The 25,461-nt window shown below is 39.6% G+C and overlaps 1 protein-coding gene across 1 annotated transcript; it reads right to left on the reverse strand.

Moving 5' to 3' along the window:
- Window positions 1–860: 860 nt before the first annotated feature.
- On the reverse strand, window positions 861–24,895 carry LOC144056806 (guanine nucleotide-binding protein G(s) subunit alpha-like). Its single transcript, XM_077573883.1, has 12 exons — window positions 23,677–24,895; window positions 21,363–21,435; window positions 18,416–18,470; window positions 18,213–18,332; window positions 15,178–15,275; window positions 6,011–6,065; window positions 5,483–5,556; window positions 5,291–5,349; window positions 5,092–5,212; window positions 4,842–4,972; window positions 3,612–3,679; window positions 861–2,187 (listed from the first exon to the last, which is right to left on the reverse strand). The coding sequence occupies exons 1-12, from the start codon at window positions 23,813–23,815 to the stop codon at window positions 2,041–2,043; spliced, it is 1,140 nt and encodes a 379-aa protein (XP_077430009.1). The 5' UTR covers window positions 23,816–24,895; the 3' UTR covers window positions 861–2,040.
- Window positions 24,896–25,461: the final 566 nt, after the last annotated feature.

A 25,461-nucleotide genomic window follows, 5' to 3' on the forward strand; every position in this document is an offset into this window, starting at 1 on the left:
GGGGCATTTCAACCTATGACGAGGGACGCTGCTTTATTGTTTATGAGGCCAAATCCTCGAGTGTTTTTTCGCCAATGGTACCGACATAACGATGCTTCGAGGATACGAACGGCGCGCAAGAACGCCAGTGTGGTCACGTGGCACATGACTGCACTCTCACTTACCACCTGATGGCCTACAAGTGTTTCTCATTATTCATGACAATAATATGACATAGTTTGAAATTCCGAACATCACGTGATGAGCGCAGTGAAGTTTTGTCTTTTTACGTTTTTTTTTTTTAAATTTCCTGCACGTGTTTGTCCAAATTTTGAATGGTTTGTCATGTTCTGCAACTGACGAGTAACCAGTCCTGGGTGACTGTTGTCAAATTGAAGGTCCGTGGGCCAGATTCGGCCCGCCACATCATTTTGTGGCCCTCAAAGGTAAATCATGTTATGTCGCCTTAATGTTTCTCACTAAAATAGCAAAATTGCAAATTGTCTTCACTTTTAATAACGTTGATATAATACAAGTATTTTTTACAATCACCCTTTTAAAATAGTCAAACTTTTTTTATTGGCTTCTGATTTCAGAAGTGGTTATCAATTTGTTATGTATAAAGTATGTAGTAATATGAGGCAATCATACATTTCTATGGGTTGACATCCCAGCTCGTCAATTAAAGTTACAGTATTATGGATGCTTGTCTATATGTGCCCTAATTGACTGGCGATCAACTGCGATATGTTCCAGCTCACCTGTGACCCATTAAGCAGAATTAAAATGAAAAAAAATGGATGGACGGAATGCACACTCTAGTCGATGTTTGCTGTGATTGTGGAAGTGGTGGTCAAAATGAATTAAACACTGGAAGCAGCTTGTTATTGTTTAAGCAAAAAAGAATTTGGTTTATGTAGAAACAAGCAAATGTTTTTCAATTGAATAGTTCCCTCCCCTGCAAAAAGAGTTAAAGCTAAAATAAAAAAAAGAGAAAGATACATCCAACCCGCTGCACCCACGTCTGCAGAAAAAGGAAAACTGGTGAGCGCTCACAAAAGGGCAGATGTGTACATATATATATATATAGATATAAAATATAAAATCTGACATATTTTATATATATTAACTTGTGTTAAGGTTCAGTATTTGTCACTACACAGCATTAAGGTGGCGTGTCTGCTCATCTTTTCTTTCCCCCCCCCAAAAAATCCCGTTATATAAACCAGAGGCGTCAAAGCAAAAACAAACAACCAAATGTGAGGGGAGAGAAAAACAAAAATAGAAACAAAGCGACAGACAAAAGGCCTCCGCCACGGCCGCCGTCCAGCTGTACAGCGCAGTGAAAACATAACTTACATATTAGCTCTTTTTTGTTTTTCTTTTTTTTACACACGTACAGTCGTGATCAAGGCACAGGGATCTTTTCTACAAGTCATTTTTTCTTCGTCATCATCGTCGTCGTCGTCTTCTTCAATACAGTTGTACAAAATAATACATTTTACAGTCTGTACAAGAATAATAGTCCAGCAGTAACATAAAGACACATGAAGCCAGAGGTGAGGGTGGTAATGTAGGGTGGGTGGGGGGTGGGGGTGAAGGCAGGAGGTGTGGGTGGGGCTATCTTTTAATGTGTGTACATATACACACACTCAAATATAAATATCTATATATACTGTATATATATTTAGCTTGGATGTTTCTTTTTTTCCTCTCTGGTTTGCTTCTGTCCTTCCTCCCAGAAAATTGTGGCGTCCCATCAGTCCACCCAAATTCAACCCCCCTCAAAAAAAAATCATTTCTTATCTTCTCCAGCTCATGATTGTTGGTCAGCACGCAGTAAATAAACAAACTCTGAACGGACTTTTGGGCCTTTAGGAGATATTAAAAGTGTCGTGTTTTGTGTGCGTGTGTCTTTGTGTTCCTATGTCTTCTTCCTGCATCCAGGTTCTGCCGAATAATGGATGCCGATTGGGCTAATGGTCCTGGAAGGGAGGAACGGGATCAGAAAGGCGGGAAGTGGGAGACGAGGAGCGGGTGGTCTTGTGGGAGTCGCCGTCATCACAAGAGCTCGTACTGCCGTAGGTGCATCCTCTGGATGATGTCGCGACAGTCGCTGAAGACGCGCCGGATGTTTTCCGTGTCCACGGCGCAGGTGAAGTGAGGGTAACAGTAATGGTGGCCGTCCCCGCTTGCTGTGCTGATCCTCTGTGGGCGGGGAAATGTGCTTAAAGACACAGTCGGTGTCAACCGCTCCCAATTTTACACGCTTTTAATGAGATTGCGCAAGTAGTCAACCCCCCAAAAATGTTTTGGACAATAATATGTTAAATGCAGTTCCACTGTTCTAAATATGGTATTCTGGTCAATTTCGCGTTAGGGGAATATGAGTTAAGCAGCAAAATCCAGCTGTTTTTATCCATCTCAGGAAGCAGCCATTTTGCCACTTGCTGTCGAGTGAAAATGACATCACGATGCTCAGGTCTCAGGTGACAACCAATCATAGCTCGGCTTCAGAAACCAGGTGAGCTGCGATTGGTCGTTGCCTGAATCCTGCGCAACTGTGATGTCATCTTGAGTCGACAGCAAGTGGCAAAATGGCTGCCCCCTGAAATGGATAAAAGCGGCTGGATTTTGCTTCATAATTCTTATTCTACAAATGTAATATTAATCCGAATGTCATGTTTAGACTAGTGAGGTCACATATAACATATTATTGTCAAGAAATGTTTAACTCATTCACTGCCATTAACGGCTATAGACGTCCAAAATTCATTTTAACTATTTCTATTATCCAGCCATCCAGCCAGCCATTTTCTTAACCGCTTGTCCTCACAAGGGTCGCGGGGGTCGCTGGAGCCTATCCCAGCTGGCTTCGGGCAGTAGACTGGTTGCCAGTCAATCGCATTAGTTTAACTTTTTTTTTTTTTACCACTTTTGTCAACAAGAGTATGAAAACCTAGATTTTTTTTTTTATTGTAGTAGAACATATATAATTGTGTGATTGTGATTAATCATGAGTTAACTAGTGAAGTCATGCGATTAATTACGATTAAAAATTGAAATCGCCTGACGCCCCTAATTTGTAATCATCTTCTCTAAAAAAATAAAAATAAAAAAAGAATAAAAATTTAAAAAATATATATATATTTATGTTTAAAAAAAGAAAAGAAAAGATTCTTAAAAATTAGGGGCATCAGGCGATTACAATTTATAATCATAATTACTTCCCTAGTTAACTCACGATTAATCACAAATTTTATATATGTTCTAAATGTACAAAAAAAAAAAATCTAGGTTTTCATACTCTTGTTAACAAAAATGAAAAAAAAGTGAAACTAATAGAAACAGTTCAAATTAATTTTTGACGGCTATAGCTGTGAATGACAGTGAATGAGTTAAAGTTTACTTCCACTTTAAACAGTTGGGAATTATTATTATTTTTCATTGGAAGGCTCCTAAGAATAGCACAAAAATGCATGTGTTTCAACAACAATAACGCACTGAAATGTGCCAAAAGTCTTATTGCTTATAACCAAATAACAGTAAAATCAAAAAGTGTCAGCAGCTGGAAGACAATGAAGGCTGAGTGAGGCGACTTCCAACAGGTAAAACCTGAAGTGTGAACATACCAGAAACTCATCCCGTATGAAGTACTTTGCCCTTGTGACACGTGGATCTTCGCCCGGCTCAGGTATTGCTGTTGGACAATAAAGCCGTAATCATTCGTGTTGGCTAAACACTGTTGACACCAATCTTACTGAACTGACTTAAGAGTTAGTTTACTTTACCAAACTGAAATAAACATTCTCAATCAAACAACTGTTACTATGCAACACAAGAGCAGGATGCTGAAGCTCCAGGACTTGGAAGAGATTCATGTTTACCGGATTTCCACAAATAGCGGCTAGGGGTTGTTTGCCTTAAGTTGTGCAAATGTATTTTTGGAATAAAGTTTAAAAAGTCATACAGCTATATAACAATTCATGTCAAGCGAAACTGAAGTTTAAAAAACAATATTTTTGTACTTTATAAAAACAGACAATCATAACAATTAAAAAGAATGTCATGAATTAAACAGTCCATCACGATTTTATGCTTTAAAATAATTCAAATTAACGTGTGCATGCCTTTGCTACCAGGGGGCAGTATAATACAAACATACAATTTTTTTTTTTTGCTGTGAATGATTATAAAATTGTAGATTCACAAATACAAAATGTAGAACTTTGGACTGAAAATGAACATATTGCATCATCTGTCAAGTTTTATATGATCAGTTTTGAGGCTGCACTGAAAATGTAATAAATCCCCAATAATGTAAGAAGGCATTTACATTATCGGTATTAATGTTATTCGAATATCAGTCAGGATTTTTTTTAATTACATCATTGAAAATATGACATTATGGGGTTTTATTACATTTAGGTGATATTATATTTAAAAAAAATAGGGTTTTTTTTACATTACAGGGAATTGATGGTAGTTTCATTAGCCTGGTTATGGCATTTTATGTTCTGTGTTTGCATAAAGCTAGCATAAGTTATGTGGTTTGGCTAAGAATATAAAAATGTTACATTGCCTGTGCTCTTAACAGGTTTTATGGTTTCAAAGTTACATGATAGAAACAGTTTATAATTCTGGAACAAATTAATTCACCTTATTTATTTATTTTTAAATAAGACAACTTATGAAAAAGTGATACAAACATTTTTCCCTGACCTGAATGGATCCTATTTGACTTTAGAGGTCTCATTGCAAATTACACTTTCAAACTGAAGCGAACTCCAACTGTTCCTTATTGCCACATTTGTGTATCCAAGACTATTTCCTTCTACGAACTGTATTGCAACTCTCCTTACCGTCGTCGGGTGTCGTGTAGCGTGCAAACTCAGGAAAATACTCCTCAATTTTGGACTTCCCTGCCAAGACCTTCTCGGCGAGGAGGTCCTGTTTGTTCAGGAAGAGGATGACGGAGATGGTTCGTAGCCACCTGCCGAGAGGAGGAAACCACAAACAACCTGACATTTTCGTTGCCGCTGATCAAAGACTATTCATAGAGTGCAGCTGGAGCAATTCATGCAAGAGTATACACAAGCAATGCATCCATACCTGTTGTTCCAAATATTCTTGAAAAGATTGAGGGCCTCCTGCAGTCTATTGGTCTGATTGTCCTCTCGGATCACCATGTTGTAGCTGCTACTCGCCACCACAAAAATGATAGCCGTCACGTCTGGAAGCACAAAAATAGAAGAGCTGGATCACAAACCCACTGAGGAAGGAGCACAGCAAAGGGAAACGATAATCTTACCGTTAAAACACTGGATCCATTTTCGACGCTCGTCCCTCTGACCACCCACGTCGAACATACTGGGAGGGAGGAGGGGAGAAAAAAAAAGGGAGTTGAATTTACTCTCAGCAAATCTGATCTGACTGAGCTACTTCCTTTCAACTGTTAAGCAGAACTACTAACGCTTTCAATTTTTCCAGAACGTGTACTCACTGAAAATTGACTTTGTCTATTTGAAATCTTGTCTCGAAGATGCCGGATGTCAGCACTCTGCATCTCAGCAGGTCCTGAAACACAAGTTGAAAGTTGACTTGAAAAATAACTTTTCAATACCACGTTGAGTAATCGTTTGAATGCTCCGGGACAAATCTTACAATTACAATCAATTACTACTTGACCAACTTTCATTTGTACATTTTCAGACTAATATTAAACAATCATGTCAAATGAAACTGGACTTTAAAACAAAATAAAAACAGACTAACATGGATAAATGAAGAGCGGTGAGTATGCCTTCCTCGTCATTTTAAGGTTCTTGGTTCGAATCTTGGCTGTTGCTTTTCTGTGTGGAGTTTGTGACCTTTTTGTTGCAGTGCCATTGGATTGTTCTCATGTAAAATATATGCCTTGCCTCAATAAATGTTGACAAACATAACAGGATTGGCCACTATTTGAAGAAATTGGGCATTTAAGAATGCACAACTACCCAATTGATATTTTAAAAGACAACTGTTATCTCACCTGGTCGGTTGGCGTGTAGTCGTGTTGTCGAACCACATCAACCCGGTCTAGGAAGCTACAAGAAGCAGAAGCAAAGAGAACAGATTTTTAATATCACAGAAAAAAAAATCTACTGTGCATGTTGACAACAGCAAGAGGACGCCGTTGTCATGACGGCCACCAGGGGGCGTGTGCTGCAATTCATAGTGAGATCAGAGGCAGCAGCTCTGAGTCACCAGCAGCATTTCTGTGTCAGACCAAAGAGGAAAGTCAATGGAGCCGCTGTAGTAAGAGTGTGTGCGCGCGTATGTATGTGTGTTTTATGCTCGAAGGGTAGGTATGCACTGTCTACAATGAGCACCAGCGAATGTGTGTTAATTCCTTTAAGCTATACTGATGACAAATAATGGAGCCAAGAAAAAAAAGTTTAGGGGACACTAATTGTTCTGTAGTTCACATACGCCAACATCTGATGACAAAACTGATATTTGCAGTCACCTCCATATTCTGTTAACACTGAATTCAAAGCGGGTACACGCATATCGAAAATCAAATTGCAGTATTTAAAAGGATACTTGACTCATTGAGCCATTTTCAAGCAGTAAAAAGTTACCATTTTGCCTATAATTAATTTGATAAATATTTTCATGCACAATGAATACCTTTGAAAACACATTTTGCTACTTGCTGCCAACTGAAGATAACATCGCGCGTGCTCAGGAAACAGGTAACAACCAACCACGGCTCACCTGTTTTCTGGGTTTGGTCATGTGACGTTAGCAAACTGAGCTATGATTGGTCATCACCCATTTCCTGAGCACGCATTTTTATTTTCAGTCGACATCAAGTGGCAAAATGTGTTTTTAAAGGTATTCATTGTACATGAAAAATAATGAAGTTTCCACATTAATTTTAGACTGAAAATGGCTCACGTATCCCTTGAAAGTTTTTTTTTTTTATCTACCTGATCTGCTCAGAAAGCAGTCAGGCTGACAATCAAGTTTGCCACAGCTTATTCAGATATACCAGGGCTCCAGACTTTGTTTTTTACTAGGAGCACATTTGGCCCTTGCACATGTTGATGAAAAATTTACTTGCACCCTCTAAAGTTTTAGGGTTAAAAACTTCAAATGCTACCATTTAGTGCAATCTGGAGCCCTGTATACTTTATAAAAATTCAAAATAGAGCAACTTCATATGTCTAACTGTTAAATACTGTAAATATGTGATAAAGTTCATAAAGCATTAGTGAATTTATATACAAATGAATGCATCGAGTAAATAATTTGTGAATGTATCCTTCCCAGAAAAAAAAAAGGAACTTGAAAGAAAACATCCGTCTCAATGCTATCCCGATGCCTGCAGTTTTTCCAGGCAAGAAAAAGGGTCATGACCGCCATTTTCGGGGGCAGGTATGCAACCCCCGCTGAGGTGAGCAGGAATGTGGCAGGCAGCGGTGAAATGTGACAAGAGGGTTGCAGGTAGCGCACGATGAAGAGTGAGAGTGAAGGGGTGCTAGGTTAGGCTAGGCTAGCTGCTGACCCCCCCCCCCCCCTCACCCCTACGTGAGAGCAGTGGTTCTTAAACGTTCACTAAAAATTGTAACTAAAAATGTTAACAGCACTCAAAAGTTACATTTAATTGAACCGTACTCAACAAATGAACTGTACTGGATTAACAAAAAAAAATTGAAGATGCTGTAAGATTATGCATCATTAGAACAGTTAATTTAGTAATTATTTTATGTGCCACTAGAGGGAGCTCATATAGCACTGGTGTTAATTAACTACATCACTCGTGGAAGTGTCATGTGCAAGATGAGCATCCACTCATTTTATTTAGTGCTTATTCTTATTACGTTAAACTGGATTTGACTTTTGGCAAAATAAGTGAGGTACACCCTGGACTGATCGTCAGCCAATCATAAGGCACATATAGACAAACAACCAATCACACTCACATTCACACCTATGAAAAATTGACAGTTCTTAACGAACCTAACATGCATGTTTTTGGAATGTGGGACCTGCGATGAAGCCGAAGTATCCGGAGAGAACTTCCATACACAACACAGGAAGACCGAAGCTCCGATTGTAACCCAGAACCCCAAGACTGTGAAGCAAACGTGCTAGCCCCCTAGTGCGCCGTGCTGCCGCCAAAGAACATAAACACGATAAAAGCAGCTGGAAAAAAGACACGAAAAAAAAAAAAAAAACACAGCCAAGTCTCCATCTGCATTCTTGTTTATCCCCAGCCCACACACGCAGGACACACACACCTCTATTTTTTCTTTTCTTAGCACTTCTTGCTATTAATAGCAATATTAAAATTGCGGCTGCTGCGGTAACAGCACAAAATAACCACCGTATTTACTTCACAGGATAAAGTAGCTTTTATTTTTAGCTTAGAGTGTTGTACTTTGGCTTTTATCTTTTTGGATGGCTTACAGGCTAAATAGAAACTTAAGTCTTCACAGAACTCAAAACAATTTAGGGAACATATCAACAGTGCTGAAAATATGTATTTGACCACCTGTCATAAAGAGATGATCCAGCATCTTGGAGGGCTTTAATGTGGACTCATTTAACCATTCTGAACAATGATTATTTTCAAACAAAATAAGAACATTTTAATAGCCAAATTTGAGCCAGCTCGTTGAAATTAATCAAGAATCAAATCACTAAACAATTGCCACAATTCCTCCTCCCCTTTTAGCGTTAGAATGAACTCAATGACTTGCCCGTCTCCTCAGTGGATAATAAACATTTATCCATCCATTATCCGAAGCACTCATAAAACAACAAAATTACAAATAATAATAAAGTTAAATACATATGGCCAATTAAAGTTCAGTAAAATTGTTCTGACAGCAATAAAAAGGTGGAAAAAAAGAATGTTACTTATCTTAAAATATATTGAAAATTAAATAGAAAAAAAATAGAAAAACAATTAATATACATATTGCTTATATTATATTTTAAATAATAAATGTAGTAATCACAAAATAAACAAATATGAACATTTTACTGGTAACTATATTAATTAGTGGATCTAGGAAGGTAATGATTCCACTTGACAAATATTGCAGTACTGAATAATAGAATTTAATGTACTGTACTGAAGTCCTTTTTTAGTGCTTTGTAATTTAAAGGACATTTGACGGACTTTGGGCTATTAAAAACACACCTTTTAAGATTTCATAATGGAAGTATTTTTATAATAAGAAAAACAATACATTTAAATGAACCATTTACACATCAAAAGGGATACACACACACACACACACACACACACACACACACGCACACGCATGCACTCGAGCAGTGTGTGTGCGTGTGCGAGACAGAAAGCGACTGAGCGAGAGACCGAAAGAAAGAGCGAGAGAGAGAGAGAAGTGAAGAAAATAGAGAGGTGGTTGTGTCTGACATTACAGCGCAGCTCCAAAAATAGCTCCCTGGCGCCCTGGCCTGCAGCTTGGTTGTCATGGCGACAGAACCACACGCTATAAATAGACAATCGGCTCCAAATCTTGTGCGACTGGAGAGAGGCCAGTGAGAGGGAGAGACGGGACGAGAACAGGAACGGCGGGTAGGAGAAGAAGACTGGAAAGGAGGGAAGCGGCAAAAGCGGCTCGGCAAATGCTGAACGAATACATATACACGAAACAAGATAAGATAATGGAACAGAATTTCTGCACATACGGTGCATGCACACAACCAAATGTTCAGAAGAACATGAGGCGATGGAGGCCAAGTCCATCCTCTTTCCTTGCCAGCATGCCACATAAAAGGCTGCGGCTGGATTTACACTAGGCTAAGTACACAATTTGTTCCCCCTTTTTTCAAATGACGTATCCAATATGATCATGACAAGGAACACATATGCACATGCACAATTGCACATGGTCACCAACTGCAGAAATATGTCAAGTAATTATGACTAAGTAACATGCAATAGTACCTGGTAACCACTGATGGATGGGAGGCACTCAAGTTTTTTTTATAGTGGGGTTGGGGGAACTCATGCTGGATTCTTAAGTACGTCACTAAGCACCGTAAGACCCACAAAATAATTTTTAATAAAAAAACAAACAAACCTGAAATCAAGAAATGATGCATGCCTTCTCAGTTATTATCTTAAAATATGTATAATTCATTTAGAAACAAATCTCTGATTTATACTTAATCAGATCATAGTTATTTGCGCTTTCACTGTTTAGAACTGCAGCAGTCATTTAAAAAAAAAAAAAAAGTTTAATAGTGTTTGTGCAGACAGGGCTGTGTTTACGTCGGATCGGCGAAGTTTGCATTAACGGAGTATAACGATCCCTGCGCAGGTATCCGATACCCATTGGATTTTTATCCACATTTGGAACAGGCTTGACTCATCATTTTGATCTGACAATATCCCATTCCATGTGTTTTTTTTTGTTTTTGTATTTAGGCTGCCTTGATTTATATCAGTTACAACACTTGAGAGCAGAACAAATTAACTGTGTCACTTAAATCACTGTAAATCCAGCCTAACATACGGGAGGGCAATGATTCGGAGGATGAGAAGTCTTTAATGGGGATTTTGGACAAGAACCAAGGTAATAATCTTTTGGGTTGAAAAAGAAGAAGCTTACTAGTCTAGCACGAGTACTCTAACACAACACAAATTATTTCCACAAATTCTGGTCTGATTCGAATGAGGTTTGACCCTACTGAGTGCCATTGGAGCTCAAGTTAAGCTACACACTATGCATACGACCAAATAAGGCAGCAGGAACAAAAAAAAAAAAAAGGACCAAAATTACAGCAACTACTTGTTTACACTAGCAGTCAAATAGCGGCTGCATGAGATACGTTCAGGTACACTTTGTAAATGGACACTAAGTGAATATGTTTAGGGCTGCTCGATTATGAAGAAAATATTAATGACGATTAATTTGGTAATAATTAAAATTACGATTAGGACAATCATTTGATTTACAAAACAAGAAGATGTTAAAAGATGTAAAAAAAAAAATTAAAACAAATACATTTCTTTGAAAAACTATAATTATGCAAGTTCCTCTTGGACCAAACAAGATTGATTAAATTTGTCATTTTAAAATAAAAAGGTGCAAATATATAAATTTAACCAACTCAAAATTAGTATTAATAATTTTATTTTTGCTTACGATTATGCAAATTTTGTAATTGTGGAATGCAAAGGCGGCAAATCCAGCTCCAGAAAGTAGAAACCCTGCCACAGTTTGGCTTTAGCCCCAGGTCTTAGCGAGCTCCATTGGTGTTCGTTTACCTGCTAGGGAACTAGCTAGATAGCTAGCTACCTAGCATCAGGAGCTCAAGCCGAACTGTGACATTTAGCCCCAGGTGCTAGCTAGCTAGCTAGCTCTATTGGTGCTCATTTACCTGCTAGGGAACTAGCTAGCTAGCATCAGGTGCTAAAGTCAAACTGTGGCAGGTTTTTACTTTCTGGACCTGGATTTGCCACCTCTGGTGGAGTGTAATTGAAACTGCAATTTAATTTTGATTAATCGCAAAGCCCTAAATATGTGTATTTCTATCTGCACACTATTAAAGATATTTGCATTGAAATACTTTAGTAAACACGCACTCACACACAAACCATACGATCACAGCTGTGAAAAAAATAAAATAAAAATAAAATTGTGTGTGTGTGGGGGGGGGGGTTGTGTAATATGGGATTTATTCTATTAGTGTCACGATTTCTCCCAGAAAACTTTGCTCAGCCTCCCTAGATGACAACCACTATTTACAACAGAAAGAAACATAACTAGAAATAATCCATACAGTTAAAAAACTAAATCAAGAAAAAAATCTATGCCATGTTAAAGCATGCAGGAACACATGCAATGAATGTCGTAATTAATGTAATTGATCCTCACACAAGCGACTCATCACAACCGCCATCTTGCACAATACAAATAATCAACACCTACAAACAAGCCATAGGATTAATAAAAAAATAATCATCATCTTTTTTCAGGATTGCGTAAGCCTGCATGCAATCTACCACCATTAGAAATGAACAGACCGCCTAGAAGTAATCTACAAAGTCAGGAAAGTGTTGCGTAATGAAGCGACGGCACACCTAAAGGGGGCCAGTGCAAGTGTGGAAAAAAATTGGGGGTGCCGTGACAGCTCTCGTGTTGATCAAGGGTGGACGTGTTCATCTAATGCCAACAACCTTCTATCAATAACAGCGAGGTTGTCCCTCTCTCCCGACACACTCGCTCCCTCTTTCTCCTCCTGAAGCTGAAAATAGCTTCCCCCTCGCTCGTTCTCTCTGCTTCTCCGTTTACATAAGTACACAGAAGGAGGGGTGGGGAGCGGCGCACACTTCCGGTCTGGCCACCCAGACCAACATCGGATCCATAATGGAGAGGAGGAGGGAGAGGAGGAAGGCATAAGGAGGAGGAAGAGGAGCGAGCGGAGTGGAGAATTTGGGCCTTTATCGAGCACTCGGTTTCACTTTCCCATTGAAGCACAAATTATATCTAAAATTTTTAAAAAATAAACAAAAAAAGGAAAAGTGAAATCAGAGCAGATTCACACACTGAAATACAGTGGCACCTTGAGCTACAAGTGACGCGACTTGAGATATGAGCGGTCAATTAAATTACTTATTTAAAAAATGAATGAATTATTTTACATAGAAGCAATACATTGATTAAAAATAATTTTGTGTTTGTCAAGGTTCATCATTTTATTTTCGTTTTATTTTACTTTTGGAAGTCGACGAACATCACAGAGCAGACAGTGTTCAGAACACCCCCTTGGTGGAGGTAATTGCTTTGAGGTGACATAAATCCTTTTCATTGAGACCGTTTTTTTTTGAACAGTCTTTTTGGACAAACATCTGCGGCCGTGCAACGCAGACAAGGACGCGCAAAGCACACAAGAGCGACGGAAATGGGCAACCTTGCGCGTGTACGCTGTGAGCCTCCCTGCCTTCAATGTGCTTCATGTGACCGGCGCATGCTCTCATGGGCAGCGCACGGCGGAAACATTTCATTAGGATATCGTCAAAGGACGGTAATAATAAGACACAACTGTGACTGTAATATTGTGTAACTCGTTTGCGTCTTGAAATTATAAGTATGATAAAAATAAAAGTGAAGCGAGTCAATAAGTTAAGAGCATTTCCAGAGAGCGGGATTCAGGGTGAGCTTGTCACATAAACAGCCATTCTTTTTCTATTGTGGTCGTCCTCATACGAGTTGCGGGTGGCCTGTAGCCTATTGCCAGCTGATTTTGGCTGAAAGGACACATTAGAATGGTTGCCAGCCAAACGCAAACTTCGTAAATGCATTTAAAGGCCCTGTAAAGCAGGGGTCTCAAAATCAACTTATGTGGGAGGGGCCTCTGGAAATGTTCTGGGCTGAATCTACAGTATTCCATAAAAGGGGTGCAAGTATTTTTTTTAAAGTCTAAATAATTTAATCTTCTCAATCTTAATAATAACAGTTTAAAACATTAACGGTTATTCAGAACTTGAACAACGTCTTTTCCTTCCACCTGGTGTCACTTCAGAATTATGTTTTGCTAAATGCTGCCTAAGCTATGGTAGCCCATGAGTGATTTAAAAAAACAAAACAAAAAAAAAAAACACTAAACACGCAGGGCAGCGTCACGATGTGGGCCGCACTAACATTAAAATTTGATGTCAAGTATAGGGCCGCAAAATATTCCGCGGGCCGCAAATGGCCCCCAAGCGGCATGTTTTAGACCACTGTGGTCACGTGAATTCTGACATTTGTTTTTAAATACATAATGCATGTCTGAAGATAATTGCTGAAAACTAGAGATAGACGGATATGTTTTTGTTTCAGGGCAGATACCAATGGTGGGAATCTTTGAATGTCTCACGATTCGATACGATTTCGATTTTTGGGTGTGCGATTTGATTCAGAATCGATTTTTGATGAAGAACGATTTTTGATTCAAAATGATTTGATTGACAAGGATTTTTGCTTCAATTTAAAGATGCTCAAGGAATCGTAATGATCTACTCCAGTCTGACTCGTTATATATATATATATATAAATGATTTTTGGGGCATTGCCCCTCTCGACTTTATAAGAACCTGAGCGCCTTAGTTCATATCAGTGGGGTAACTGCGCCGTGCAGCTGGCTAGCTAGCTATACCTACACCCTGAAAATTATGTTAGCAATAGCTTGACATGAAGACACACTAGAAGCTGGGACAAATCAAACATGCCCCGAATGCCAATTTGTCACTTGATGGCAGCAACGTATGAGAAACAAGAGGACACAGGAAAAATAACACAGGTCCAGGCACAAAAGTTCCCACCTTGTAACCATGGCGATCCGCACCACCCTGTGACACATTCACAAGCCTGTCCTGATGACAAGTAGCCGCATTAAAATTAACACCAGCTGTGGAGATGATTCTCAGTCAAGCTGCAAACATGCTGCTGCCGCTGTAAATAACTTTTCCTCAAAACCTCGGCTGAAAATAGCCCCAGACCAAAGGCACTATTAACCCGCTTCACCGTGCCTTGGCTGTTAAGTCTACTGGAACGCAAATCACTGTTAAAGACGCCGTCTCCGCATAACACAAGATTATCTTCAATGCTGTGCAGGGAACGATGGGGGGGGGAAACTCCTACTTGAATTCATCTGAAAGGCTGTTTGTCGATGGCCGCAAAAATATTATTATTTTTTAAATACAAGAGCAACTGCAATTTGTCAATCAGATTTATACTCAGTTGGTTATCAAAGCACCGAGAACATCCTCGTGACCATGACAACCTGGGGCGGAGCTAGGGGGTTACGAGGAGGCGAGTGGTAATCAAATGAAATAACAGGAAACTAGAAACATGCCAATTCCACGCAATCAAAATAAATCCCAATTAATCGACTCATCCGGCCATCCCTGGTGAAAAAGCAAGCCAGCCTGACAAGGGTTTACCAGAAAAGAACCATCACAAGACAAACTGAACTGTTCTGGTGGAAACAAGTCTCATGTTGATAAATAGATGTCAACCTTTTCTTTGGTACAAACTATTCCAAACAGTTCGTCATACCGTCGTCAAGGTGGCACCGCACTCACGGCCGCACTAATGAACCTTGACTTCACGCTTATGCAAACCAGGCAGCCAAACACTTTGCGGTGCGTAGGTGGAGTGGAGCTTGTGTAGAAGCGGAACTTACTACTGCGCACAGTCGATGAGCTGATATTCATTGGACCTTTCCCAGCAGGCCCGCACACCATCGTCCTGCCAGAGGATCTTTGAGTGGTCATAAAACTCCTGCACAGAAAAAGACAGAGGGAAAGAAATCAATGAGGTGAAAATGACTTCAAGCAGGGTTGACATTGCAGGGCCCCCCATATTAAGACTTATTAGACAGTGGCGAGCTAACGGCAGAGGAGCGGGGCTCTGGCAGTGGCAGGAAACAGAACAGGTCATTGGGTTCATGAAGAAACCAAGAGCTTTGTGCTGACACAAAGATGGGCTGTCACTGCACAAGAGCCTATCTCCTCGCTAAGATCTTCACATGCTCACATACAATGCGGGGGGAGCACAATTAAGGCATTTTGAGGCCAAGCACTAATGTGCATTTCCCAAAAAGACTTTTCCCCAAGTGTGGTAGTATTCACTAGGGCCCGGCCGATTAATCGGCCGATTCTTGCCCTTCAAAAACATTGTCCAAAACAATCGGCCCATTATTTTCCTCTTAAAACATTATCGGAAAAAAACGAAGTTTCCAACCTTGTGAAAGTACCCTAAATGCACCATTTTCCTTCTGTAGCATTAGCAACTAGCAAGTGTGTAATTATTCTGGTTAATCTGTTGTCTCTGCGCGCCCTTTAAGATGTTAAATGACTCAACTGTAAAACTAGACGATAAAAATTACATCCACTGAATCTTTAAATAAAAAACATGCTTTGTTTTTAAAACATCGCTAGCCTAGCTAGCGCTAATGCTAGTAAAAGCGAAGGGAGGATCCCATTAAAATGCTAACAGGAAGTTAGCATCGACTTCTGGAGTGTTTTTCCTTCAAATAACAAATATTCACACACAAATGTCGTGGGAACCGCATACCCACAGGTAAGATAACACTACGCAGAGACACAAATTCTTCTCAATGTGTGAAAAACTAGTTATTTTAATAGAATTCACTCGCAACTTTCTTCTGCACTCACTTTAAGTGTGTACAGCATGGATGCACGGCACCACACTATTCTATTCTCATTTCAGTTTCTTATTGTTTTATTTTGTCATTGTCCGTTTAAATTATATTTAAATAATAATTTTATGCATTAAATATATATTTTTGAATAATCGGCAGATTAATCTCTAATCGGTATTTTATGTATAAAAACACTAGGGGTGACGATATTAAGTACACAATACCTCCCCGTAAAAAATACGAAAATGATACCACACATTTTTAGTCAGGGTACTTCTGCGCTATTTGGCAGAAATCTGTGAAGTCTGTGAAGCGACGTGCAACCTGACTGCGCCATGTTTGACTGTAGCACAACAACAGTACGGCAAACACAGAGGGACATCACCTAAAACAGCTACAGAAAATATACTACAACTCCCAAGAAAACAAAACATTGTTCATGGAATTTTGTGCTAAAATAATTTGGTATTTTACTTGCCATTATTATGCTTAACAGAAACTTCCTTGTCAATTTCAACCTCAACCATGACAGTAATCAGATACTTCAAGTTTGGAGCTAAGCGATGATTCACTGTCTGGCAGTGCAGGCCAATCTTTCAACATCTCAATGACTCAACAACATAGAAAGAAGCATCTGCTGTTGTTAAAAAAAAAAAAAAAAAAAAAAAAAGTATTTTCACATCTGAAAAAACATCAAAATGCTACACGCTTTATCTCAATGTTCCTCCCCCGCTTAAAAGAAGAGTCAACCAGTTCAACTGGTTTCCAGTAGGCCCTCGGGCCATGTGAAGGGGGAGATGGGTGAGGGAGAGAGGGGTAGAGAGAGAAAGAGAGAGAAAGAGAGAGAAAAGCCAGGCCAATCAGGCGGACGTGCATTTGAATAAATATTTAAAGATAAATTAATTATACTGTTTTTAAACTCTCCACCATACATTTAACTGACCACAAATTTAAGCGTCACGTTATCGTTAGCTTTCCAGTCAAGACCCATCATCAGAAAACCAATGCAATGATGACATTCCAGAATAATATCAATTTGAAATTTCAAAATAATCCAGGAAATATACACAGCAAAAGTTACACAGAACTCAACTTTTAGAAAAAACGGTCTAGAAAAAATACATTTCAAGAGCAGCACGAAATCTCAAGAGTTATCTTCCGACGAAGCTCACTAATCAAATCTAGATTACAGGCCTCGGTCCAGGTGGCGTAAAGTGGGATTAACACTAGAATTGAGGCAAGATTAACAGGCCAGCACAGGTTTATTGATGACCTAATCTGGTACATCCTTTTTAAGCAACCCCCACAAATCATAAACAAGCCAGCGATGTTCGCTGGTTAATCCCTTGAGTCCCATTTGGAGTCATTAGAGACAATCGACGTTAATAGGAGCTCTCAGGTGAGAAACTGATTCAATAGACAGCCCCCTCCAGCGCCTGATAATTAGTGCATCCCTCGGGGGAGCGCCGTCTGATTCACCTGCAGCACACCTGTAAGCCAATACCACTGAGAAGCATTTTCAAATGTATTCGATGACTTTTTCTTGGTTGAAGGTTGCAGGTTCGAGGCTGGCTGTGGACGTACTTCCAAGCCTTAACTGAATTTGATGCAAAAAACTCCACATTGCCATCAATTTTAGTACACACACTTAAAGGCCTTTAAATGTGTTGCACTTGATTTTCATTGAGTAGACATTCTCTTTTATAAAATTTTAAATATCAAATTATACTATACGTTTTAAAAGTCTTTTTAACAACGCATAAAGTTTTGCGTCACAGATATTGGAATTCAAATTGAAGATGTTTGAGAATTTCATTTCTTGAGACGCATTTTTGACTCTACGCCCAGACTTTCGGGACAATCTGCACAATGGCGATGCAAACTGTCATTTTTTACTGTGGTGAAACATTTGTTGGATAATTTACACAAATAATATATACCAGCAACAACAAGAGCTTCTGTCTGTGATCGTGTCTTTTATCAGAAGAGTGGAAAAAATAATAATTCGACCCAATTTGGGGATTTTCGTGTACCTCTGCATTAGCTGTGCTTACCGATGAAAACTCGAAATCCTTCTGGTTCATTTGGTGGTGGACATAGTTGATACGCGGTTGGTTAGCGGGGCAGGCAAGCTGGCATGGTGGCGTGAGCGTACTCATGGCGGACACGATGGTCTGGGTGGGGGACGGCAGAGGTCATCTTTTGAGACGAAATTCCTCAACAAATTCAACTTTTAAGAGTGCTTGTCTTGTCTTACCTCTATAGCTTCTTTAATGTTGTTTTTAATATCGTGTATTTTCTGCTTTTTCTCCCTGTGAACAAAACACAAAACAATGTCATGATGATAAACTCCAAACAAAAAAAATCTGTCAATTTACTCCAATTCTGGCGTCTAAATATACATGACATGTTGCTATAATATACATATTTAGGCATGACCGATAACTTGAAAAGACAATGATGAAATAAAACAATAAGATAGTGAAATAAGAATAGAATAAATAAAAAAAATAATAGCAACTGAAAAACATGTAAGGACAAATACTGACTGTTCCTGTGTTTTGGCCTCTTGGGGGCAGTGTGGTGCCATGCATCTATGATGTACGTACACACTTAAAGTGAGTACAGAAGAAAGTTGCGATTGAATTTTATTAAAATAATTTGTGCTTTCACACATTGGGAATAATTTGTGCATTCATGTAGTGTTATCTCACCTATGGGTATGTGTTCCCACAGCATTGGTGTGTGGATATTCATTATTTGAAGGGAAAAACACTCCCGAAGTCGATGCTAACTTCCTGTTAACATTTGAATGGGGTCCTACCTTCCCTTTAGCATTAGCGCTAGGCTAGCGATTATTAACAACTAAGCATATTTTGTATTTAAATATACAGTGGATGTAATTCTTATCATCGCGTGTTTAGTTTTACAGTTAACTCCAACTGAGGTGTCATTAAACAGCTTAAAGGACGCTTAGAGACAACAGAATAACCAGAACAACATACACTACACGTTTGCTGGTTGCTAATGCTACGCAAGCAAAATGGTGCATTCAGGGTACTTTCACAGCGTCGGAAACTTCGGTTTTCTTCGATAACATTTTCCAATTATAATTGATTGATTGATTGATTGGTCGGGCCCTACATATTACTGAGGATGCATCAAAGGGTAAATGGACTGCTTTTTATATAGCGCTTTATCTACACCATATGGTGCCGAAAGCGCTTTGCAATGCCTCACATTCATACAACAGTGGTCGGCTGCTCTTCGACATGGTCACCAGGAGTGAAGATCGAACCCACAATTTCACGTATGGGAGACGACCACTCTACCACAGAGCCATGCCGCCCCCATCAATACAGATACTGTGCATCTACAAACTGGTAATAATGCGCCGGTATTACGAAACATTTTGCCAGCCGACTAACTGGAAGATGAACTCCACTTAGTCGAGCATTCATTTTATCACTTAATTGTGTGCTTTTTGGATTTTCTGTATCCGGCGTCAGGCATTTGTGTTTTTGAACAAGAAGAAGCACGGGGCTTACTTGGGCTTTCGAGGAAAGGGACAGTTAAAAATAGGGAAAAAAATGTGACTTTTGTTTCCGCTGCATCGACGTGTTTCAAATTTGAGGAAACTCACAAGATGAGGATGATTCGGGTTTGACCAGCAGCAATGTTTGCGGGAAAACACAAACAAATAGTGCTTTCTTCTCAGGTCATGCCAACTATGACTGATGACTCCGAAACATTAACCATGATGCTGACATGAAGACAAACAAGAATGAATTACAGTATTTCATATCAGCCAAATATTACATAAGGCTTATGTCATCTCATAAGATAACAACACAGTTATGCGTTTTATGAGGATGCTTGTGATGGCTTCTTGTAATAATGCTGTCCTGTATGCAATACTCTAGTTCCTGTCTTTAAGGCAACTATGTTATGATTCCACCTTAAGATAACAGCTTCAAAATCATGTTGATGTTCCACGTGCTTGTAAAAAGCAGATCTCTATTATTACCACGGCCACACTTGATCATCCACTTTAACAGTCGAAATATTAGTGGACCAGCCAGGAAACCTTTCCCAGTTGTGTTAGCATACATGTCACGTCTAACGTTTTTTTGGGTTATTTTTAGAGTGGTTTTAAACATATGAGTTGGCTTTCCATCCACCCATTTTTATTCGAATTTTCAAGAGATGCAAAAATAAAACTGAATGGAAACGCTAGAAATTCGAAAAAGGGCCAAAAAATTCGCAAAAATAAGTTTTTACGCTTAGGAGGGGGTAAATTTTGAAACATATCAAACAAAGGAAAATGTGATTTTTGGCTATGGAAAAACAGGTTTAGACCGGATACACGTAGCACGTTTTGACCGCATATGACGTCACACGTACGTTTTTAGTCCCAAGGCAATGTCGGACGGTTAAGTAAAGTATGTTTGGGGGTGACGACAAAACAGAAATCTTTTTGGAATTAATCAAAGAAGCGAATATTAATGCTATTTTAAATGGAGAACAGTAAAGAAAGGCTATGGTTTATCAAGAATTACAAAAGAAAACTCATATGACGTCATCGTACAATTCCTGGTGGATCACATCCATATGGTGTATACCACCACCTACAGCGGCGGAGTCTCCCTCTCAATATTCGCAAAAGGAGAAAAAATGGAAACGGGCATAAGTCGCATGTCCGTTTTGCGCATTTTCAGTAAATTGACTGTAAAGTAGGGTTGAACAATTAATTGAATTCAAATTGTCATTGCATTGTAGTAGAATGAAATTTTCAAATCGCAAAGACTGCCATTTGGAAAACCAAACAAAAACTTCTGCTTTATTTCTGTTGGTTGGTTTGCTTTAATTTTATATATTTGTACAGAATATATATATATATATATATATATATATATATATATATATATATATATATATATTTATTTTTTTTTAAATACAGTGTCTGTATGTCTAGTTTGTCTACATGTTTACATATCAGAATTAGAATATTTTTTTTAATTGTTCAGCTTCCTAGAGTAAAAGCCTTCACTTGCTTTATACGGAATATAATCATGTGGTGTGCTAATAAAAAGTTCATCATGCATTTTCCTACGGAAGGAAAAAAAAAAGTCACAATTTGCAAGCAGGTGCCTGTGGACGAAATGAAAATAAAAGTATTATTACAATAAACTAATGTAACTTACTCTGCATTGAAGCCATCGACGTGCAATATGCGCATCTGCTTGACTATCGTGCTCTTCCCGGATTCGCCAGCCCCTGGAAACAGGAAGACCACCAAGAAACTCAACACTGGGAATGTGGAAGTAACTTTGAGATCAAGACCAGTGGGCAGCAACGTGCGGCCTGCAGGCCAAAATTGGCCCTCCGCCAATCATATTTGGCCCACCACGTGGCAATGGGGGGAAATTAAATAATAAAAGATCATTTTGGGATGTCACAATATTAAAAGTGCCTCCAAAAATGATGATCTCGTTTCCGCTTAAAATGTAATTTTTGTTCAGCATGTTGCTCTGCGCTGCATAACCAAGAGACCATGTGACCACATCACATGAAATACACTGATGATCATTGGCTGACTGGCCCGCGAGACAGTACTTCTGTGAATTATGTGAAAACGGAAACTACCTGTGTACGCTAAATGGGTTAAGGAATGGACGCACATTAATATTTAAAAAATGAGAAAGAACCAATGTGAACCATTATGGACACTTCAAACGGTGACTGTTTAACCTCAGTTTTGACGTACTTCCGCTAACAAGATTAGTTGATTAGAATAAGATTAGATAAGAATCGCAATTCTCATTTAGTACGATTCAGAATCGATTTTAAATGTCCCAAAATCTATTTTATTTCAATTATTTTATTCTGTCTTGCCTTTGTCTGTGTGTGCCTTTATTTGGAGCGCTGTTCATGTTGTACTCGATTTGGCCACTTAGGGGCAGTGTGGTTCCATGCGGTCTGATACACTGTTAAATTGTAGCCACATTAGAGAGTAAAAGAAAAAAGTCACAATTAAGTTTTTTTGCAGCGTGGAGCCGTTCTTTTGAGTGATAAAAGTGCTGCGAGTAGCTCGCTAATTAGCGTTAGCGAGTCAGACTGGAGTAGATCATTACGATTCCTAGCACATCTATAAATTGAAGCAAAAATCATTGTCAATCAAATCATTTTAAATCAAAAATCGATTCTGAATCGAATCGCAGACCCAAAAATCTGAATCGAATCGTAGGACATTCAAAGATTCCCACCCCTTATGATTCGAGATAGATAATTGGTGCAGATATTTCGACATTTTGTTTTGACGAATATTGGCATAAGCCTTTTTTTTCTTCTTCCAAATCTGATGGCCCATAAAAGATCAATTTAGAATTGTGTTTACTTCAGGGACCTTTTTTTCTTCTTTTTCAGTACACTTTATAAGACGCTGATGATTTTGGGAACTCTGCACATTTTCCTTTTGTTTGAAATTGAAACAATATATGTGAAAGTATAACATGTCAGTTATTTTGAAAGAAAAAGTATTTGCTGTAGAAAACTAATCGGGAGCTATGGTATTTACGTGTTTAAGTATTCATTTAACTTTTCAAGACATGCTGATCGCTATCAACACAATAGGGACGGAAATAAAGCGCAACTGTTTGGTGAGAAAAAGCCCATAAAATCCAAAACACTGTAACAATCGATTTCATTTTTTTTTAGAGGTTGAAGTGGACGCGAGTAGAGATGTGCATGTGAATTTTGCTGAATATTTGTGCCATCAAGTGATATTTAGCTTTTGTACATGTACAGTTGCACAACTGTATCTGCCGTGCCGTCCTGCCAGGACATCTGAGCAATGTCCTCTTTGTTTTCTTCTACGATTTGCATCTTTGTGATTAATTTCCCTCACAGGATGAATGACAGATCTATCTGTCTTTCTATCTGCATTCTCCATTTCTGTACCGTCGCGGCATGCACACCACAGAGAGAGACGGAAAGCTAACTGCTTCTCTCAGAGACGCTAAATAATCCCTGTCCCGGCATTACAGAATACCTTTACACACACAGGTGTCTTTCGTTTGACAACACTGTCCACCTCCGATTTAAAAAAAAAGAAAAAGATTGTGGGATCTTTCAGGCGTTACTTCATCAGCAAACACAGTCAAATCTCTTCTTGTGGACCGTTTGGCAGAGTGTCCCGCTATTAGTTAAGAGCCAGGCGCTCAAATCCGGGATCAATTTCAGATTAGGACAAACGGGATTGGGCTAATCCCAAAAGTAACTCTAATTTGCCTGAAGTCCGAGCGGGTTAGTGGGACAGCGTCCTCGGCGTGGGAGATCCCACTTACAGAGAAATGTGTGCACCTCAGTAATGGCAAGGGACTATTTTATCTTGGGGAACAAGCAGAAATGAAGGTTGGGGTTGCTGATCCACTATGAAGTCGTCCACCGCTGGGTCACTGCAACTGCATTCATATCAACTCCTACACAAGATCGCACACGCTTGATGACAAAGCTCACCTAGTAGTAGAAGCCGGTGAGTGGCGCGGTAAATCTGTTTGTCTTTCTGGAGCTGCTTCTCAATTTTCTTGTTGGCTTCTCTCTGGGCCTTCTCCTCATTGCGTTGGTCTTCCGTCTTGCTGTTGCCGAGACAGCCCATCTTCCCTCCCGCACCCAAAAAAAAAAAACACAACTAAAAAAAATAACCTCAAGGGGGGAGGCGGGGTTGGGTAAAGGTAGGGTCAGGAAAATGGATCCTAAATTCCGAGACGGGCCCAAGAGTGGAAGACCCGGCTCAGAACGGGAGGCATCTATGGGGATGGTGGGTGGATGGATGTGGCTATTTACTGGCAACAAGAGTCAGGACAGCAGCGCCGTGTTTCCACTGTAAATCCGCAATGAAGTCATCAACGCTGCTACGAGAGGATGTGAAATGGACATGGATGAAGACACACACACACACACCACCACTTCCCCTCTCGATTTTGCCTTAATTTTCCTGGCAGACCATCTTGGCTCGATCCGTGTTTTGGAGAGGGTGGGCGAGTACTGTACAATAAGTTAATATTTCCTCTTGGGGCTTCACCGGAGCGCGTCGTCGTCGATTAATTCTCGTTTTAGGGGTTTTATTTCATTAGGTCCTTTCGGCGTCAACATGCAAGAAGACCCCCCTTGAAAAAGGCCCCTTTCTCCGCCGTCCTTTTTCCTCGCTCTCCTCTCCCCCGTCACGTTAATGTGCGTTTCTCCTCACATCGGCGGTGTGTGTGTTTTTTTTTTTTCTTCTCCCCCCTCACTCTCTCCTCTCAATTCTTTAGGCAGCTGCGTGTCCTTGAATGCAGCTCGACGTCCAGGTGTTTTGCGGATGGCAATCCCCCGCTTGTCAAGCTAGCTCGGCGGCTCGTACTCCCCCGTTGCTGGACGGTGGTTACATGTGCACCAGACATGGAACCTACCGCTGTGTTTTCAAGCCCTCATCCGAGCGTAGACGGCTTTTTTTGGGGAGGGGGGGAAGAGGTGGTTGTCGTTGTTTGTTACAGCCGAGGAGGGGGGGCTGCTTATCTGCCTGTTGCCGGGGACCGCTGGCGTCTTTAGACACGTAATTGTTCCTCGGCGGCGTCGCTCCGTGTTATTTGTGCCCCCCTTTTTCTCGGAGAATTGCACATTGAGATAGATAGCGTTGAAGAGGTGGGGTGGGGCAAAACGGCTCTCACGGAACCCTGGGAACGACGGACGGCAGTCAAGTTTTCTGGATTGTGTGATAAAGGTTCCGGCTGTACCTTTCACAATAAAATCATTCCGTTCGTCCCAGACAAATTTTTTCTCATGTTACTGGGATATTCTAGCATGATTCATAATATAGAAAACTACTTACAAAATTGAATTATTATTGCAATTGCTATTATTATTTTTGTCATATTAAACATAGTGAGAGTGGTATGGTGACGCAGTGTTAGTGGTTAGCACATCCGCCTCAGAATTATGAAGTCAGGGGGTTTGAATCCAAGGTCAATTCTTCCTGTCAAGTTTGCATGTACTCTACATACTTGCGTGGGTTTTCTCCGGGTGCTCCAGCTTCCTCCTTTATTAAAAAAAAAAATATATATATATATATATATATATATATATATATATATATATATATATATATTTATATATGTGCTTTTTAGGTTAATTATAAATTGTCACAGGGGTGAATGGTTATCAACTACACTAGGTGGTGCTATTGACCCGTCAGAAATCTGTGTAGCTCCAGTTAAAACACTCCATCATTTTCTATGACATTTTAAAATATATTTATAAATTACT

Source organism: Vanacampus margaritifer, chromosome 8, assembly GCF_051991255.1.
Source record: "Vanacampus margaritifer isolate UIUO_Vmar chromosome 8, RoL_Vmar_1.0, whole genome shotgun sequence".
NCBI lineage: Eukaryota > Metazoa > Chordata > Actinopteri > Syngnathiformes > Syngnathidae > Vanacampus > Vanacampus margaritifer.